The 18,938-nt window shown below is 40.2% G+C and overlaps 1 protein-coding gene across 1 annotated transcript in view; it reads left to right on the top strand.

The window, feature by feature from the left end:
- LOC146160531 (hydrocephalus-inducing protein homolog) overlaps positions 1-18,938 on the top strand; it is a 55,632-nt gene that overhangs the window by 12,392 nt on the left and 24,302 nt on the right. Inside the window, exons 22-52 of the mRNA XM_083385850.1 lie at positions 97-257; positions 578-884; positions 1,525-1,838; positions 2,755-2,863; positions 3,255-3,470; positions 3,823-4,074; positions 4,828-4,982; positions 6,197-6,333; positions 6,468-6,604; positions 7,284-7,478; positions 8,325-8,474; positions 9,028-9,267; positions 10,240-10,405; positions 10,704-10,807; positions 10,944-11,022; positions 11,327-11,473; positions 11,662-11,762; positions 12,047-12,160; positions 12,701-12,848; positions 13,017-13,153; positions 13,376-13,516; positions 13,666-13,849; positions 14,172-14,313; positions 14,421-14,563; positions 14,848-15,019; positions 15,635-15,867; positions 16,413-16,594; positions 16,954-17,082; positions 17,335-17,561; positions 17,992-18,228; positions 18,436-18,726. Coding sequence (XP_083241976.1) covers positions 97-257; positions 578-884; positions 1,525-1,838; positions 2,755-2,863; positions 3,255-3,470; positions 3,823-4,074; positions 4,828-4,982; positions 6,197-6,333; positions 6,468-6,604; positions 7,284-7,478; positions 8,325-8,474; positions 9,028-9,267; positions 10,240-10,405; positions 10,704-10,807; positions 10,944-11,022; positions 11,327-11,473; positions 11,662-11,762; positions 12,047-12,160; positions 12,701-12,848; positions 13,017-13,153; positions 13,376-13,516; positions 13,666-13,849; positions 14,172-14,313; positions 14,421-14,563; positions 14,848-15,019; positions 15,635-15,867; positions 16,413-16,594; positions 16,954-17,082; positions 17,335-17,561; positions 17,992-18,228; positions 18,436-18,726 — 5,450 coding nt within the window. The remainder of the gene's footprint in view (positions 1-96; positions 258-577; positions 885-1,524; positions 1,839-2,754; positions 2,864-3,254; positions 3,471-3,822; positions 4,075-4,827; positions 4,983-6,196; positions 6,334-6,467; positions 6,605-7,283; positions 7,479-8,324; positions 8,475-9,027; positions 9,268-10,239; positions 10,406-10,703; positions 10,808-10,943; positions 11,023-11,326; positions 11,474-11,661; positions 11,763-12,046; positions 12,161-12,700; positions 12,849-13,016; positions 13,154-13,375; positions 13,517-13,665; positions 13,850-14,171; positions 14,314-14,420; positions 14,564-14,847; positions 15,020-15,634; positions 15,868-16,412; positions 16,595-16,953; positions 17,083-17,334; positions 17,562-17,991; positions 18,229-18,435; positions 18,727-18,938) is intronic.

The following is an 18,938-nucleotide window of genomic DNA, read 5'->3' as shown; positions in this document are numbered from 1 at the left end:
TTCATTTGAATTACGATTCGTGTTGTGTGAACACATTTGAGAAAGATAGTGTATTTGCTTGTCGCGATGTTCAGAGTCCGCTATTTCTCAATTCAGGTCAACTTTCCGAACCTTCACTTTGACTCCACCGAGCTGGACTTCGGTTGCATCCTCAACGACACGGAGGTGGCTCGCTACATCGATATCACCAACACGAGTCCTCTTCCTGTGTCTTACAGGTGGTCGTTTCTTGTCACAGAGGGGGAACAAAACATACGGTAAGCGCACTGCCATTCTGACGAAATAAGTAGGAATATTTTTAACTGTGGGAAAACACACAAATATTGTAGAAGAGTAGGTAGAACACGCAGGAAACTGTGTGAGTTATGCTGCATGAAGTTGATACACCACTTGCCACCCGTTGGCCGTTACTATTTGTTATTTTTCGTTGTTAAATTGTCCTTCAAATTAATAATATGTTATTTCTCGATGGTATCAATCCTGTTAAATAGTAATTCACTTGCATTTAGTTACAACGTTGGCTTACTAAAGTGACTTATTCAAACAACGTAAAATAAATTAACTCTGTCACACCCAGTTATATCGGTGAGATCGTCGAGCCACCGATAATCAAAATGGAAGCCACCGTTGTGGAAGAAGAGCCACCCTTCCAGGCCCCCAACCCAACCTCTGACGTCACCACAATTCCCACTGACGTCACGAACCAACAAGTCCAGGAATCGTACGCGGCCACTTCCAACCTGGAGGTCCATCCGTCCGCAGGTGAGGTGGGTGAAGAGGCGGCGAGCAAGAGCGTCCAGGAGCAGGAGGCGATCGGAGAAGAGCGACCCACCGAGAGTGAGATGAACCTGGATGCCAGCGGCGACCAGGACACAAGTTTCCAGGTTCGCGTTTGACTTTCTTGTAGTTGAAGTAAGAATCATAAAAAAAATAGTTAGTAGCAGAGGTGTCTTGGGGAGCCGCTTGTGCATATTCATGTTGACAGAATCAAGTATATTAAACTTATTGAGCAGGAACGTGCTATACCAAGGATATTAGGCAGTGACGTTATATAGTTAAACGGTGGAGGTAATTTGTGAATTCCATTGTACACAGATGTATTTTCACAAACATTTAGTTAAGAAAGTTAAGTTGGTTTTACCGCACCTAGTTTAATAAAGTGTTTAGTTATCTTTGGAGCATAATGACTGGAGGTTTTCGTTAGACGTTGTAAGAATAGCAAAGCCATATAGAAATAAAAAAGGTTTTTTTAAATGCGGTATTTAAGACAGGTTTAAACCAGGGTGGGAAACCTGCGGCCCGCTTGCCTATTTAACAAGCCCGCATTCAAATTTTTCTAATATACAACAAGTCATGACGTTTATGTACATTGACGTTAAAACAAATATTTCTGACGTTAAAAGTTACTATTTTCGTGTTCGGTCATATAGTACGACACTTTGGAGTGACAAAGTACAACTTACTATACCCAATCCGTCAAACACTGCCTTGGCATTTCAAACAAAGTGAAAAACACACTCGCAGGAGGAGAACATCGACCTGGGCATGAGCGTCGAGTGGAGCAAGGAGGATCTGCCAGCGCTTGATCCGGAGCTGGAGGAGGAACGGAAGCGAATGCACAGCAGACTCTCCTCCCGCCACCAGCCCTCGCATCCGGCCAACAACCGCCTGGCCGAGCTTCCTCTTCTTCCCTGGCTCGAGCCCGGCGCCAGTCACGTGCCTAACGGCGTCGAGGAGGTCTTCGACATCTTGCCGCTGTACGGCACCCTCGAGCCCGGCGAGACGCAGCGCGTCACCATGACGTATTACGGTCACGCCGATGTCAGCTGCAACGCCAAGTTAGTGAAAATGGTGACCGGGTAAAATTGTGGTGTTGGACATGTATAACGTATACGGTGGTGGTGGGATTCAGCCGGTTCTTGAAACTATAAAAGTTCACAGAACTGGTTTCTGGCCAACTTTTTCTAGGACCTATTTATGTAACCTTATATTATGGCTTTAATTAGCTATACTGTGGTTGCTTTTAAACAAAGGGACACATCTGCATGCAGTAAGGCTTATTTTTAACTAGTCAATATTCTATGGTTAGTTCACATAGATTTTTTTGATTTATCTTAAGTGGTTTTATCTATAATAACACGGTATTACTAGTCCAGTGGTGCGATTGTTCGGTTCACACCAGTTCGCGCGAAGCACTTCCTATAAAAGTAAAAAGTTCACAGAACTGATTTTTGGCCAACTTTTTTGTAGTACACTTTTGTTATTTGTAGTTGTAGGCGAAAGGGGTAATGTGTATGCAGTGAGGCTAATACAGCTATTACCTTAATTATTTGTATTTGTAATACCCTTACAGCGAATAAATTTTAAAATATGATTTAATGCTATCGCTGAACGTATGTAACACAAAAGTGTGGTAAAACTGAAAGCTGAAAACAACAGAACCACCTATTCGTCATACCTCTTTTTACTGATGTTTTTTACCAATGACTTCGTATTTTATTTTATTTCAGAGTCTATAAACACAATTATAACCATATTTACTATGTTCCGTGTTTTATTCGTTGTGTAACTTGTTTGTAATGCTTATCGTTTTTAAAAAGAACAGTTTTGGAGAAACCTTACCGTCATTTTAAAGCACTTCAAAATCGCAGTTTTACAATATTTGCAGCTGCAAGTCATTCAAATAAATTACCAAAAATGTTGAGATAAAAATCTTAGTATAGGTCCCAAGATTAAACAAACATATTCTAACAGGGCGATCTGCGAGGTACAGGGCGGGCCCAAGTACGAAGTGAAGTTACAGGGAGAGGCCTCTCTGATCGAGTACAGGTTCGACCGGGCTGAAGTCGACTTTGGAAAACAGGTGACTTCCGACCTCTATTGTTTAGAAATAAATTGTGAACAAAGCGTGTGTTTTTATCGCATTTTTACGGCCTTAAACGTGTTGCAACTTGAAGTGGGCATATTTTTAAGTATTTGTGATGCATAAATAAAGTTAATGGCATTAACACCTAGTTGTTATCTATTAAGGCAGTCTGTTATGTAAATACCAACAATTATATTTTTGTGTGGAGGGCATGAACCAAGTTTTTCATGGAAGCGTGAAGCGTAAATAGCAGGCAATGTTAAGATGGTCGTTCCAGCATAAAATCATTTAAATCTTTTGTGTTTCTTTTTATTTTTGTTGTTGCATTTGTCTTGTAATTTTCTACTGCTATTGAGTGGTGACCTAAAGTGCGTTTTTATGTCTTCAGATGTTCGACCAAGTTACAGAATGTGAGATTAAGCTGGAAAACTGTGGCCGCGTCGGCTTCGACTTTATGGGTCTCAGTGGTCTTGGGGGCAAGGACCCCGTCCCGGGAGTTCCCCTGCTGAGCCCCTCGAGTGGCCACGTGTCGGCGTTCAGTGACGTCACACTTAAGGTGCAATACCTTCCCGGAGTTCCTGAAATCTTCCATAAATCATTCGAGGTACATCTTTTTTTCGTAGTACGTTGTTTACTTGTCCACTTCACTTACTGTGACAAGCTGTAAAATGTTTTTTGTCATTTAAACCACATTTTTAAACAAAACATTTGGCGCGGACACCTTTTAAACAAAGATTTGACGCGGACACCTTGAAACTTTTCCATGGAAATCCAGGAGGTCTTGGGTTCCAGTTTGAAAGTCCCTATTTTGAGCGCAATCTCAAAGCCAATTCATCTAAATGTTTAGCTTCAATGTTTAGTAAAAAAACAATGAGTAGTAAAAAAAACTATATAGTTTCAATATATAGTAATTTACCTAAGACTGTTATCGATAAATCTGCCTCTCTTCATGTTAGATCCAAGTGGCGCACTTTGAACCCTCGATCATCGGCGTGAAGGGCGAAGGGGTTTTCCCCCGGCTCTCTCTCGATCTGCCACGCTTCACCGAGGACGACGAACGCTACGCTTCGCTAGTTAAGGAGGCGCGGGAAAACATGGACAGGGAAACCAGCAAGAAGGACCGACCCTCCAGTGGCGTGTCCACACCGCAGCGACGCCAAAAGGAACTAGACTATGACATTAACAATCAGTTCGTTGCCACCGAAGAGGTTTGTTGTTGTAATTCGTCACAGTCTGGTTTGCCATACAATCTGTTTATCTTTTGAGACTATTCTTGCTATTCTTGATGTATTTTGGTAACTAGGGCAATGATTTGACCTACAGTGGCTGCAATAAAGACGTAAAAACTTTTATTACAAAATTTTAACACTTTGACAATATATTAGTCCTGGCGTCGTGTATCTCTGAGATGTACAGCACATAATATTTTGCTGACGACTGGAATTTGCTAAGTAAACAGTTAAAATAAAATTATGGGTGAAAAAAAGAAGAAAATTACTCAAGCTGGCATTTAAAAAAATACGAATGGCTAGCTGCAAATCCATCACGAATAAAAGCAAAAACTGTTTTATACATTTGTCCAAAATATCCGCGACTATCTGAAGCAAAAATAAACGACTTAACGTGATGTGGTTTCCAATTGATGTCACCCGTGGTTAATTTTGCCAGGTCGCGTGTATATTTCTGTTATAAAGATAAAATACAGATAAATTGTTGTCGGATGCAATCATAGACTCAAACTTTGATCTGACTTACGAATTTGACCAAATTTGCCTTTTTGCTCAGTCGAAAAATATTCGCCTTAATGATCACTGTAATTCTTGTAGTTCTATGAAGACTATATATTGTTTGCAAAACAGTCTTTATCCAATAAGTTGCACTTCGACAGCCTTTACGTACTACTGCACTTCGGTTGACTAAACACCTTGTGTTTGAGTTCCTTACGAGTTTCTATGCTTTAGCACGACATGACAACCGAGCTTGAGATCCAAATGGAGGTGGAGCGGCTTTTGCTCAGGGACTTTGCAACTGACCACCAGCACCTATTCACTTCAAGTGCCAAGCTTCCAGAACCTTCGGCTGGAGGCGACAAACCGAAAAAGAAGAAATTTCCAAGGTGCGTCACTGTTCAAAATCACCATTTAAACCAAGGGTCTCAAACTCAAATTGCTCTGAGGGCCAAATGAGGACGTGCAAAATGCCCAAGGGCCGCAATTTACAATGAAATGTCAACCAACAAGAACAAAATAAAAGATAAACACAAGTAGGCTGATGATTTAGGCTAGTTTTTTGTTTGTTCTGGCTATAACTGGCAGCGTTTTTCATGGACAAGGACCTCGATATTGGGCCTTCAACTTGTCAGCAGAAACTAATCTCAGAGTTGCTTGTAGATGTGGACTGCCTAATATTGGCCAAGAAACCTCTTTGTTTGCAAAATGCTGGTTTTAGTTGTCTCTGTCTTTTACTTTGCCCTGGTAAGCATCATATTTATCGCGGTGCATTGTTTCGAAGTGCCGACACATGTTTTACTGTACTCCTTCATCACAGTTATTTTTTGCTGGCAAATAAGGCAATGACTAGTATCTCTGACCGCGGTGACAAAATATAACTCCTCCTACTTTTATCTTAAAAAACTTTGTTTTCGTCTGTGATTTCACTCATTTTCGAAGCAGAAGAAAGGTTAATTCAATACTAGGCTAGCCTACACCTCGACAATCAATTTGAACATTATGACCATTTTGACTAACACCTGACCGGCGCAGTTTCCAACGTTATTGTGACAACTTTACATGTGTGGATAGGCAATGTGACGTAATAGCAGATCTTTCACCGCATAAATGTTAACGTTTAATGGAGAATGGATGGTGAAGTTTAATGATTAGTTTCAGTTTTTTTGGGCATTTTTAGAGGGAATTTTAACTTTTCAAAACTGAAAAAAGATATGTGGCACTTGGGTATTGTCAAATACTTGAAAATCCAAAATTTCGACACGGGCCGCGTGTTTGAGACCCTTGATTTAAACGATATTTTAACACTTGATACTAATATTCCGCGGTAAGATTCGAACTTGCCACAGTTGTTTGTCATGTTGGATACGTTACTTGTGTTACGTACATATTGTGCCAAAAAGCATGGAAACTATATTTTTGATAGAACCTAAGTGAGTGCATAAAGTTCATGCCAAATTTGTTGTGCGCATTGTTCTTAATTTTTTAGATTGGAGAACCTTTGTTTTATATTGTATAAAGCAACTTCTTAGTCATAAAATATATCTTTAAAAATATCTATAATAATTCAATATAGGATTTTGTTTTTGCTACATTTTGATAGGGTGCGCCTCACTGACTATATCCTGGATTTCGGCTTCGTCGTCTTGGGCAACGTGAGGTCACACATTGTCAGGGCAACCAACACGTCACATTTTCCCGTTTCATTCGCAACCGATAAGTCTGGATTGTTTCATTCTGGTACGAGCTCGTTTTTTATACATTTAACAAATACTCTATGTTAGTATTCTTAAATTTGATTTAATTTGTTTTATTTATAATTTTGCTGGATTGCTGTTTCGTTGTTGTAAAATAAAAGCAAGTAATTCCCACAGGCTTTAACGTTGAACTGGATCGTGTCAAGCAACTTCCGGGATCTCCCGATCATGAAACTGTCGATTTCAAGGTGACCTTCGATCCAAGAGGTGCCAATCTTGGGGTCGGGCCAATCGAAACGGTTGTACCGGTCAATGTAAGTATAGATAATTATCGGTCGCAGTAGGTTCTTACAGTTGAAACTTGGCGGACGGGATTGACATGATTGCTTTGCTGTCTTTGCAAAGCAATACGAAATTACCTTTAGTGTATATCATCATCCAGTGCCATGCCTGAACCAGGCTTCGGCTGTTATAAAACACTGGTTTCTCCAGATGTGACTACTTTTTGCCAGTTCAAAATTGTTCAATGTCTAGAAAGTTCCTCAGTTGATTAATAAGCATTTTTCTTTGCCGTCCAGGTGAACGATTTCCACATGTTTTGCCACACGAAATTATGTATTCTTGTTTTTGTTCTGGTTATGTGGCCGAAAAACTTGAGTTGTCGAAGTTTTATTGTGCTTAACAGTAAACTCGTCTGAATTAATACCTTATGATTGGTTTTATGGGATGTATATGATATTCGTTGCATTTTTATCAGGAACCACATCTCAGCCGCTCTCAGTTTATCAATCAGTTCCTTTGTGAAAGTTAGTGTATAAGTCTATAGGTTTATTCACCAGGAAAATGATTTTATTACGGAAAATGATTGGACTTTTTTAATTAATGTACACATTTTCTAGATAAATAGTGATCCTTTTTTTTCCTCAAAATTTTTTTTAAAGTAAAATTAGCGAAACTGAACTTGCCACAAATACGTTTTTTGTATCTTTTCAGATAATGGGTGGTCCTCAGATCTGCATCCGGCTTCGCGCGAAAGTGGCCGTTCCCGACCTAACGGTCAGCTCGGACTCGGTGGACTTCGACGAGGTCCAGTGCGGTCAGTGCAAGGTCATCACTGTCCAGCTGTACAACAGCGAGCAGGTCAGGTGCGAATGGACGTCCATCAACGACAGCGCCAAACGAGATCTGGTGAGTTGGAATGTTGCTTTTTTACCCAACTAAAGAAAGAAAACATTTTTTGGGAAAAAAGCGAATCGTTAGTTATCGTACTTCAATATTAAGAAGCAAGAGCTCATATATTTCCGTTGTCTTCGCATCGCCCAACTGTCCATTATTTATTTTAAAAACAATGTGTTGGATGGGATGTCTTTTGTGACACGTTTTAAAAAAAAATAAATGTCACTATTATTGCCCTACGTGCTACGCTAAAATAACTAGGTTCTCAACAAGTCCAAAACTCATCGCAATATGCGGAATCTTACTTTGTCATCATTAGACGTTATTTTAGTTTGGTCTATTTACCAAAGTGAGAATTGATTGTATTTCGTGTAGATTGTAGATATATCCTAATTATTGTCAAAGATTTTCTTCTGGTATATATCATGTTGATTTACTAAATTAATGCCGGTTTTTATAAAGATTTCAGTACATTGTTTGAACTGATTATTTTAATTTAGAATCTGTTTTCCATTACCTGATTTCGTATAGTTGTAATTAACTTTTGCTGTTTTCCTAGAGTAATTCGAAACGAAGTAACTGCAAAATTTTTATATTAATTGTTTTACTTTGTAACAGATGTTAATCTGTGTAATAACAGTGTTAACTGCGCGTTATAAACAATGTTGATATAAACAATTTTTTGTTGGTACAAAGCTTTTAAAACTTTTCACAAACATATTCTCTAACTCTCGAATGAAAAGTACATTTTCCGGTGTATTGCTTGGTTGCTCGTTTTACCTTAAAAAAACGAATAAAACAGATAGACAACGTAGGTTTTTGTAACTGAATTTATCGGAATTATTAACGACGTTGCAGTCGGATAAGCACGTACCGATGCACCTGCGACGTAAGTTCCGCAAGGAGAAAAAGTCAAAGCCCAACCACTTCGAGATGATGCCTTCACAAGGATTCCTTGCACCCGGCCAACGCATGAACGTGCAGCTCAAGTTCATGCCCACCGAGGAGGTAAAGTAAAGCGCGATTTTTTACCCTCTGCCTAGCAAGTGGAATGTTCAAATCTCGGTTTAGGTGTTCTTACCTTGCGACCGACTTTTAATAAAAAAAATATTTTTGGGCCTATCAAAAGGCTTGCTGGCAAAACAGTTACCACAAAGTATACCTATTATTTTAATTGTAAATTTGTAAAAGTTTTTTATCAACAGGCTTCTGTGATTTAACAAGTGGTGGAACATGCTTCATATATAACCACATAAAATAAATTATATAATCGACCAAAAAATCTTCTATTTGCCCCAACCGAAGTTCAAATAGTTCAGTAAAAGCACACGGCCAATCTCAGAGATGTTTGCCGCCCACTGGTTGAGAAACGCTATAGGTGAAAGCACGTCAACTTTTCTCTGTGGAACAAACAGAACAAAATATGTTCCGAAAATCAAATTTCAGCTCATATTATTTTGATTAAATATTGTAAAAGACTTGCAAGTTTATTATAACCGTGAAACTTTGATTCAACTTTGGTAATTTTTTTCATTGATTATTATGTTTATCACACTTTCAGCGCCTTTACTCGCAACGCATGGGGATCTACATCGCCCAGGGGACTTCCCGAGTTTCCATCGCGGTCAGGGGCGAGGGTCTGGAGCCCCGGCTCGATTTCGACCCCAACCTGGTAGAGTTCGGCCCCATCCTGCCCCACGGGGTGGGTGACGAGGTTGACGTCACAGTTCGCAACCCGACCCCGTTTGCGATCGAGTTTTACTCGCTCAACTTCGACAAACATTATTTGGTGGAGGAGAAGGTAAGGTTTGCAGTTTACCAGCTTTGGATAAATGTGGTGAAACAGATCCGAAATGCGAACCACCAGTGTAATGTTCAGGACTTTATTAAACTTTATCTCGCAAAACTAACATTGACAAGCTGAACTTTTAAAGCAGTCGTGCACAAGTTGAGCACCATTGTAACGTACATATGCAAAACGAAAAAATGCTTCTATGTGATCTTAATTGGGAAAACTTTTAATTTTAAAAGATACTTGGCATATTGAGCAGATAAAAATATTTTACCAGAAATTGCGCTTTATAGAGTTCATAAGGCACGCGACATGCAATGCTATGCAAAGCGATTTTAAACTGAAAAGTTTTTGTAAACGGACAAAAATTTATTAATAACGAAAAGAAGTTAAAATCAATAGTATTTACATAATAAGAGTAAGCCAAAATAAGTTTTGAGCGGTTATGGTTAGGTCTGCTCCTGTTGATTGCAAACTCACTGTTTCCACTTCACGATGCGTCCGCGAGCTGAAAAGTTTTTTCACCCCTCAGTTGGTATTTAACTAAATTATACGCTCACAGACACTTCAACTGTTATATCCATCACTGACTATGCACTTTGTTGTTTTCGCCAATCATTATTGCAATTTTGTGTAATCACGCAATACACAAGCAAAACGCCACTAATGCAGTACTTCAAACTACAATATGTTGTTAAAATCAATGTGTTTCCCAAAGATTAAAATTTAGTCAAAATTTGTCAAAATTTTTCATTTTTCAGGTCAAAAAATAATCGCCCTAATAATCACACAATGCACAAGAAAGTCCGAACAAATTAAAATAGAAGTTTATAGTAAAATCGAAAAATGTTATTTCATCATGGGCCGCGCGCGCGTCGCATTAAAAGATAGCTCGGGTCGTAAGTTGTGCAGGCCTGTATAAAAGGATGTCCTCTACCTTAGTGTGTTTCTTGTAACGTGAATTCGCGTTTTTTGTTACAGATTCTCCGATTGATGAAAGGCTACGATGAACACGGCAACGTTCTCCTTCCTCCGCGTTTAGCAGGAGAAGAGCTCCCACCAGAACTCCTCCAGTTCTACCAGGAGTACGAAGAAAAACTGGAAGCTGCCAGGAGCAAGGCTGAAACTGACGTCACCAAAACTGAAGGTGTTTTGCTGAACTAAAATATATAACAGCAAGCCTGTAAAACGTACGTGCATCACTTCTATTTTTAGTTAACATTCCTCGATTTTGTCATTAGTTTTCAAATATACGTATTATATATTTCTGCTAAAAATTAGGAAATGATTTTATGTTTTACCTGTTTTTATAAACAGTCTTAAGATTATCTGATACGAAAACTAAAACCTTTCTTTTAAATTTTATTGTCTGCGTGAGATTCGTTACTTCCTAAAGTGTTTCAGCTTATACAGGGCTTTGTTATTTATGCTGCATAATTTTGTAGGCGACGAGACGACAGAGACAGGCGAAGGAGTTGACCCGGACATTGAACTGTCTGTTGGCGAGCTACCGGCCGAAGCGTCATCTGACCAAATTGATGAACCAAGGGTAAGTTGTTCATAAGACCTTTTTTTAAATATTCACTTTTTAACCACTCAACGTATCTTTGGCACAACAAAAGTGTTGGTCTGTTTAATGCTGCAAGTAGTTTATAAGTTTAACCTGTGGTACGTTGCATCTCTAGGTTGAAACAGAATCCCCTGTATCCAGCAGAAAAAAGACAAACGAAGATGACGATGAGGAACTTCTTCCTTCGGATCAAGGTATCATTTTTTTTATTTTTAGTTCTAAATTATTTGTGTAGCGAAGGGTGATGAGACACACATTTGCATTTTTGTGGGGTTATTATTCAATATCATTTTAAATATTATTTTAGTATAGCGAACTTCACAAACCACATTCAAATTTAATATCCTTATTTATTTTAAATCTAGGGTTGATATTTTACTTTGTTGTGTATGTGTACTTTTATTTTGCATCTTATTACTTTATGTCAGTTATTATTAAAAAGAACGTTGAACGCCATTGTGTATCCTTTCCCAATCATTTTGTTGTTGCTTATCGCAGATAGTGACGTGGCAGTTGGTGACCTTGAAATCACTCCCGTGTCGGCAGCTATTGCCCGCCACCTAGGGATTGATCTAACACCAGAAGGCCGTTCCGCCAGAAACAGACGAGGAATAGCAATTGCTGTTCACGGTCCGCCGATGTCTGGTATGTTGACTTGTTTTTACTTTTTTGTTATTGGCGCCGATATTTCAGCCTGTTTCCATTTAGTAACGTCAAAAAAAAATATTTATCTTTTGAATACCAAATATCAGCGTGGTCGTTACTCGGCTATGGATCATCATGACTACATTTTCCAACTTTTGTTAAGTTTGCCCAATCGTTTTGTGTTTTAGGCAAGACCAACACGTCAGTTTTGCTAGCCAAAACGTTCGGAGCCGCTCGTTTGACTATTGACGGAGTTGTACTGGACGCCATTTCGAACGGCAACACTCAGGTAATTTTTTATAAAGGTAGCCGCACTCCACTAAATAAATCTTAACTCGATGTCTATTTATACATAGAAGTTTGTGCCAAATAACTACATTAGTGAATGCTCTCTTGCAACTTATTTGTAGGAGTATAGACAACATGAAAAAAAAAGTGTTTGAGAGGTCGGCACAGTTTGATACAAATTGGCAGATAAAATTGGGCTACGATTAATTCACAGTTAGAGAAGGGATTGTATTAGACCAGAAAACAACATCAGCAGGTTTAAAGTAAGCATTACGTTTGTGACAGTCGGGCCGGGCAGCTAAGGAATACATCGAGAACCAGAGAACAGCTACTGCCGCATCATCACGTCAATTTGGCACCAGAGAATCGTCGATCAGGGCTTCAGTTAAGCAATCAAAGGTTGACTAACAGTTAAACAAATGCAGCCAGCTCCAGTTTTGTAAGACAGTTTACGAGAATTGTTGTATAAACCCTTCGAGGCTATGTTTTCGGCACGGAGTTTTTACACTATATATATTAAGATATAAGATTTAAGTAAGACGGCAAGGTTTTAGGATCATGCTGTGACTAAACTTGTCATCGTGCCATACGAAAAGTAATGTTTTTCCTGTGAAGTTTCTACCATGTTAACAATAGAAGTTATTTTTGCTTATCCACAGTTTGAGAGAGTTTATGAGGATATATGTATTTATCGTGGATGATAGTAGCTGTATATCATTTTTCTAATCATTTTTACTTTGACCTGATTAAGCATGGTTGTTCGAAAGCTGGTTAACATTACATTATAATCTGTCGTTCAATAGTGCCACCTGATTTTAATAAATATATAATGTATTTGAAACCAAGAAACTTGTTGTTATATTTAACTCCACCTTTTGTCTAACCGTAAGCGTAACAAAAGAGTAACAAAAGCGGCCTTATCGCTTGTCATCGTGGCAGGGCGGACTTCGGGCTCGCGAGTTGTGCGCTTTAACCGCAAGAGGACTTCGCGAGGAGGATGCGGATACTGGAGTGATAGGATCGATTCCTGGAGGACTCAGTGTGGAAGCAGTGACCGCTCACACCGGAACCGCCGCATCGGTTGTTGGTTAGTCACATGGAAACAATTATTCAAAGAACATTATTTTGTGTCATTATAGTACGCTTACTTTATTAAAGGTGTTAGTGCGTGAATTTTACTAGTAAAGTTTAAATCAATGAATTTGTATTTTAACGAGGTTGTATTTATCCGCACAACTTATACACCGTTAATCAGGCACTGAAAGCAAAATGGGCGGAGGAGCGTCAGTAATATCAACCAAGAAAGCAAGCGTCATCAGTAAACAGGCGCAAAGCACTATGGGGAGCAAGGCTGGGGCTCCTGCTACCACCTCGGAACACACCGGATCACAGGTGCGTCTCTCCATTAGGTCAAAATGGCGTTTTACCCTTTACAAATGTCTGCATGTCTGTTTATCGTTTTAATATGCGATGTTTTAAATAAACCCCCGCTTTTCATTTCCATCTCGTTGATTTCCTTTTCTGTTTTGGTAGTTTATTCCGGCAAAAGCTCTATTTTATAGCTACCCAAATAAGGCGCCTGTTATTTAATCGTGTTTTTAATTCAAACCACAGGTCCCGAGCAGTCCACCCCCATTAGCGGCGCCCATTGCCCGAAGACTGAGCGTTTCAGCGTCGGTTGCCGGAGAAGAAGGATTGGTCAGTTGCGTGCTGCCCGAAGAACTTCTCGTCGAAATACTTGCAGAAAGGCTGCAGGTAATTGTCAACCAAGGGATGCCTAGTAGCATGCCGATTTGCACTCTGTTTTTTTTTTAACCCAAATGTCAACACAGTCTGTTTAACAGGCCTCCTCTGCTCCCAATTTCACCATCTGTAACTTATTAACCGACGACTTGTATTTATAGTTAAACGACTGCCACCAGGGTGTGGTGTTCGACGGCTTGGACACCCTGTTCAGCGCAAACCTCCAGACGGCGGCCCTCGCCCTTCTCAAGGCCATAAACAACCGAAAGCACATCTACTTTATCACGCAAAAGATGGACTACAACAGCTTCAGGGAGCAGCAGAAGGCGAAAGAGGACGAAACAGGTTAGTTGATAATCTAATTAGATTTTCGGCTTTTTTGGACAGTTCCCGATGTTTTTAGTCTATTTAGTTACTGTTCCGTTACCTTCAATGATGGATCCTAATGTGTAGGTTTCGATAACACTATAATTTGTACTTTAATTGAAAATATATTTTTAAATAACGACAACAAGTCAGTACCTATACTTCGTTTTTAGTTGGGTAATTGTTTTGCCTGTTAGTCACTAATTTAGCCATCATATTGTAAAAGGTAAAAAATCGCTTTGTGCAAAGGCGTAAAAAACAAATGGAATTTTCACCAAACCCTTTCTGGTTGCTTCTCCAGCAAAAACTGAGCTGGAGGCCGAAGAGCAGAAGCAGTCGATCCTGGAAGACATGGACGAGGATGAATACGATGCTCTTCCCGATCATGTTAAGGAGGAGATCGAACAAAAGCAGCTTGAGATCAGAAAACTAAGACTTCGTAGGTAAGGGAAAACATCTTTACTGTTGGAATTGTTTGACTTTTGTCAGAACAGTTTTTAAGGACCAACGAAAATCTCGTTTGAAAATAAATACTTTTGTTTATTGGAAGGGAGGCGGAAGAGCGTATTGAACGGGAACAACTCGAGAGAGAGAGGATTGCTGCCTTGCTGGAGAAAGAGAGGCTTGAAGAAGACAGCAAAAAGAAGCCGAAAAAGGGCAAACGAGAAGAGACGGGAAAGCGCAGTATTTCCGGTAAGTGTGGCCGTTTGGATTTTGACAATTTGATACCTATATTTATATCAAAGGAAACGACGCTTCTTAATTTTTGTTGACAATTTCTCGCATTTTAAGATGATTCATTTGTTTGGTTGCAAACAAACAGTATGTTTTCAGTCTTATGTTTCGACTCATGTTCACGTCATTTAAAAAAAGTAATAGATTGCCTAGGGCGAATTTTTTTAGAATAATATAGGCGTGCACTATCTATGCAATGTTGATAGCTAAGACCTAAACCTTATTTCTTACTTCCCGGGTAGGCAAGCATGGCGAAGCGAGCGCTCCACCTCCGCCAGGCAACGCAAAGGACAAGGGCGGGATGCTGAAGACGGTCGTCTCGCAAGCCATGGTCAGTCACGCTTCGTCGCACGACAACGTCAGACCCGAGTCACGTGCCACAGATCGACCGGACTCCATCGAGGACGGAAAGAAGTGCGTCTGAGTCGGCTGGTTGTTTATGCCGTTAATTACCTCAGTGCAGTGGTCGGCAAACTTTTTTGTCGCGGCCCCAAGTACTCTATTCAGAGCTATTGAAGGCCCACTACGTCAAACCACTACGAAACCAGGGGCGAACACATGATATTTGGGTTTAAGGTGAAATGTTACACGGCGCCTTGATGCCCAGAAACACTGCCGCCAAGCCATATCGTAAAACATTTTATAAAACAAAAAATATACGCGCGAAAAATTTTGCGTTTACATATGGCCCACAGTTTGCCGACCACTGCTTTAAGTTTTCTTTGTTGTTTTATAATTGTCGGCGGCTCCCCTTCAAAGTTGGAAATGGGAAACACTGTAAAATCTTGACCAATGCAGGGGTCCGTAAAGTAGGTCTTCTGTGATTTGCCGTTCGCAGACAATCAAACAAAGAGCGAGCTATATCGCATGCTTTATGTTTCCGACTTGAATTATTGATTTATGCTGGTCATTTGGTTTAGGCTTTATATCCCGCCTGTGTCCCATAGATTCGATTCCAATTACTGGTTTAATCACTTTAGCGTTTGTATTACCGAAACCATTCCATTCCAACGCAAATTTGCGTTCCAGGCCAAAGAAGCACAAAGGCCGTCCGGTGTCGGAGGATGAGTACAAGGATCGGCCCGAGGATGAGGTGAAAGATGAGAGGACAGAGGCCGAGAAGCAACTCCAGCAGAGATTTAAGACCTTCGAGCACTCTCTTCCCCTTATCTCACACGTGCTCGAGTTCTGGGATCGAACCCAGCTGATCGTCAACAAGCCAGCCACTCCTGATCACGCCACTTCGATGGCGGATGAAGAAGGTATTGAAATAGTTCGTTGATATTGCTGTGATAATGTTTGAGACAGTCCACGCTTCCTATAAATTTCGAGGCCTATAGCAAGTGTACAGCGAGACCTAACTGGTTATTAAGTCGGTTCCACAACTTCTAGCAATAGAACTAAAGTGAACTTTGCGAATATGTTTAAAGTTGGAGAATTCACCATCCCAAACCTACTTTTGTATAAAATCTTATGTGGTTCTCAAACTATGTGCTTTTTTAGTGTATTTCAGAAGATTATCAAGTATACTGCGATTATCAAGTATACCGCGTTTTGTAATGGTATGGAAATTCCTTTTCGTTTTACATTAGAGCAAGAATGCGAAAAACTAATATATACTACCTATCAACAGATAATATTGTGCTATTGGCCAATGTTTTCTTGTCGTGTGGAAATGGGTATCACGCACCTTGTTTTGGAGTAAGTGTGACATGATTTGCTGAAAAAATTATAGAACAACTATCTTCACCGGTACCGACGGAGTGTTTTTTAAAGATCTAAGCCTAATCAAATTGACGTGGCGCAGGTGGAACGAACACGGCCACGTCACGTGACAAGGCTCCCGCTTCCGGAAAGAAAGGGAGCAAGAAGGAAAGGGAAAAGGAGCGCTTGGAGCGAGAGAGAATGGAAAAGGAAAAAGTGGAAAAAGAGAAAGCCGAAAAAGAGAGAATCGAAAAGGAAAAGGCCGACATGGAAAAGTTGCGCGAGGTTAATTGTAACTTCCTAACTCGAGTTTTTTAAAAGCAACAGAATCAAAATCTTTTATTACATTAAGCAAATTGGTTAAAACACAGCACCGGTACTTATTTTTTAACCTTTATCTAGTCAATTTGGCACAATTTAAGTAAAAATATAGCAGTGGTGATGAGACGTTACTGTAGCAATATTTAAGGCCAAGGATATTGTTTATCTAACTAACTGTTTACTCTTTTCTAGCTAGTTTTCAACAGCCTAAAGTGTGCTTTTCTCGTCAGAAGTTGTTTACGTTTTATTATCATTCCAGAAAGTCAACAGAGACTTTGAGCAATATTTTAATGTTAAACAAACTGCTCTTTGTTTATTTTAAGGGAGGTTGCGTTTCCTCGACGCCTGTTGACGACGGAGCTGTTCCTCACATCCAGCTGGACGCAAATGATCCCCAGCAACCTTGCTGCGAGAGGATCTTGACAGCGACTCTGCTTCCTAGCGTCGAAGACGTAAGTTATATATGACCTCCGAGCCCCCAAAGTATTGTGCTTGTCAGAGTTTAATTATTTTAAATAACACCTGCTTTTTGAGAGAGCATTTGTTTGACGTGAATCTGATTAAATTGACAGATTGTATGACTAGTTTAAAATCGTGCATCTCCGTAAGGTAGTACTCACTTTTCCACCACACCACAAACGATTTGTTGTTGAAAAAGTCCTTTCGTACAAAAAAAAATTACCTCAAATCTAATCCCTTTATAGGTTTTGGACGGCCTTGGTCTTGGTCCGAAGGGACCTCCGATTCCCCCTTCCGCAACTTTCTCAGTGGTTCCTTTCCCGGTCAAGCGTAGAGCCCCCAAAGGCGACCCTTCTCGTCACTACGACTTTGTAGCAACCGGTCCGGATGATCCAAATGTCTTGACTGACGACTCCATAAAAGAGCAACAGGAATCGCAGGCTGATGAACCTACTCCGTCAGAAATCATCAGGTGGTTTTAAATTTCCTTCTTTAAATTGTTGGCATGACTAATTTAGTGTGTTGCTTTTTTTTCAATGAATTATTTACGCTTTTCACTAGTTCTCAACCGGGGTGCCCTTTCTAATGCTCAAGGGTGCCGAGAAATTTTCGAGAATCTTTAGGAATCTGATTTTCGCTCAACTCTTACAAATTTTTGTGTTAGATTAGAGTAGAGTAAATCCAATTAAAACTTCCTACGTTATGTAGAGTTAATGTGTGTTGTTCCAGCTCAGTTTATTGTGACATTCAGTGAATTGCCTATGGAAAAATCTTGTAGGGTTGCCGCAATCTATTTATTACTTCTCAGGGGTGCCGCAAGCCATAAAAGGTTTAGAAACACTGCTATTTATTTAACCTCAAAGCGATGTAATTACGACTTGCTGTTCTCACTTTCCCCACAGGCCAGAGTCGAAAAAGGACGAACCAATTCCGCCTTCCAGTCGTAAAGGAAAGAAGTCGGAGGCTGGACGAGTGACCACAGCCCGTAAGTCGTCGCCTCGGAGAAGCAGGAGAGGGTCGACAGAAGGAGGAAAGTCTTCTCCTCCTCCGATCACCCCTGGGTCTGAGGCCGATCAAAGCAGCGTCATGGGAGGAGAGGCGATCATCGATTACAAGAACCTCAAGCTGTCGCATTTCAGGCAAGCAAAATTGAATATATGTTTCTCGTTTTCGTTCACAAACTCGGTTTAAGATTAAGATTTTCTGGTGCACAGCAACTACGCCAATATTGTGTTTTTTTGCAAGTTGGAGTTTTTTGTGTGCAAAGCGTGTTTGTTTTGTTTTATTTAACTCAAGATTGAGTCTAGCGCAGTTTGATGTCAACTAAGTTTTATTTCTTGCTTCAGATGGGTTGTGCCTGCATTCGGCGAAGCCACAGTCCGCATCCGCTTCCTCTCCGAAGAGCTCGGACAATTCGATCAAACTCTGGACTTCGAGATTACGGGCACCAGGAGGCGCTATCAGCTCTTCTGCCGGGGAGTGTGCGCCTTTCCCACCATCAGCCGGGAGCCGAGAATCGTCTTCCCACATCGGAGGAAGACCAAGATGCGCGGCGATGACATCGTGGTAAAGAAGTACCTCCTCCAGGAAGAGGTGTTTGAGTTTGGGCCGCTCCTCTGTGGAAAAACAAGAGAAAGGTAAATTACTTTCACGTAGAGGCTGACCTGGAAATCTTCTTCCCAAACAATAAACTTATCTATTGATCTATCTACTTTGCCTTTACAAATATGTTGTCTTGTTAATCGCTTCACTAAATTTTTTGGTTGGAGTTACGATATAATTATAATTTCTTGCCACCTGATCCAAAACCCAAGCTGCTAATAAACCAATTTTAAATATAAAATTGAAA

This window comes from Ascidiella aspersa, chromosome 3 (assembly GCF_963924565.1).
Source record: "Ascidiella aspersa chromosome 3, kaAscAspe10.2, whole genome shotgun sequence".
NCBI lineage: Eukaryota > Metazoa > Chordata > Ascidiacea > Phlebobranchia > Ascidiidae > Ascidiella > Ascidiella aspersa.
The sequence above is the reverse complement of the archived record's forward strand: the minus strand, read 5'-3'. Positions and strand labels throughout refer to the sequence as shown.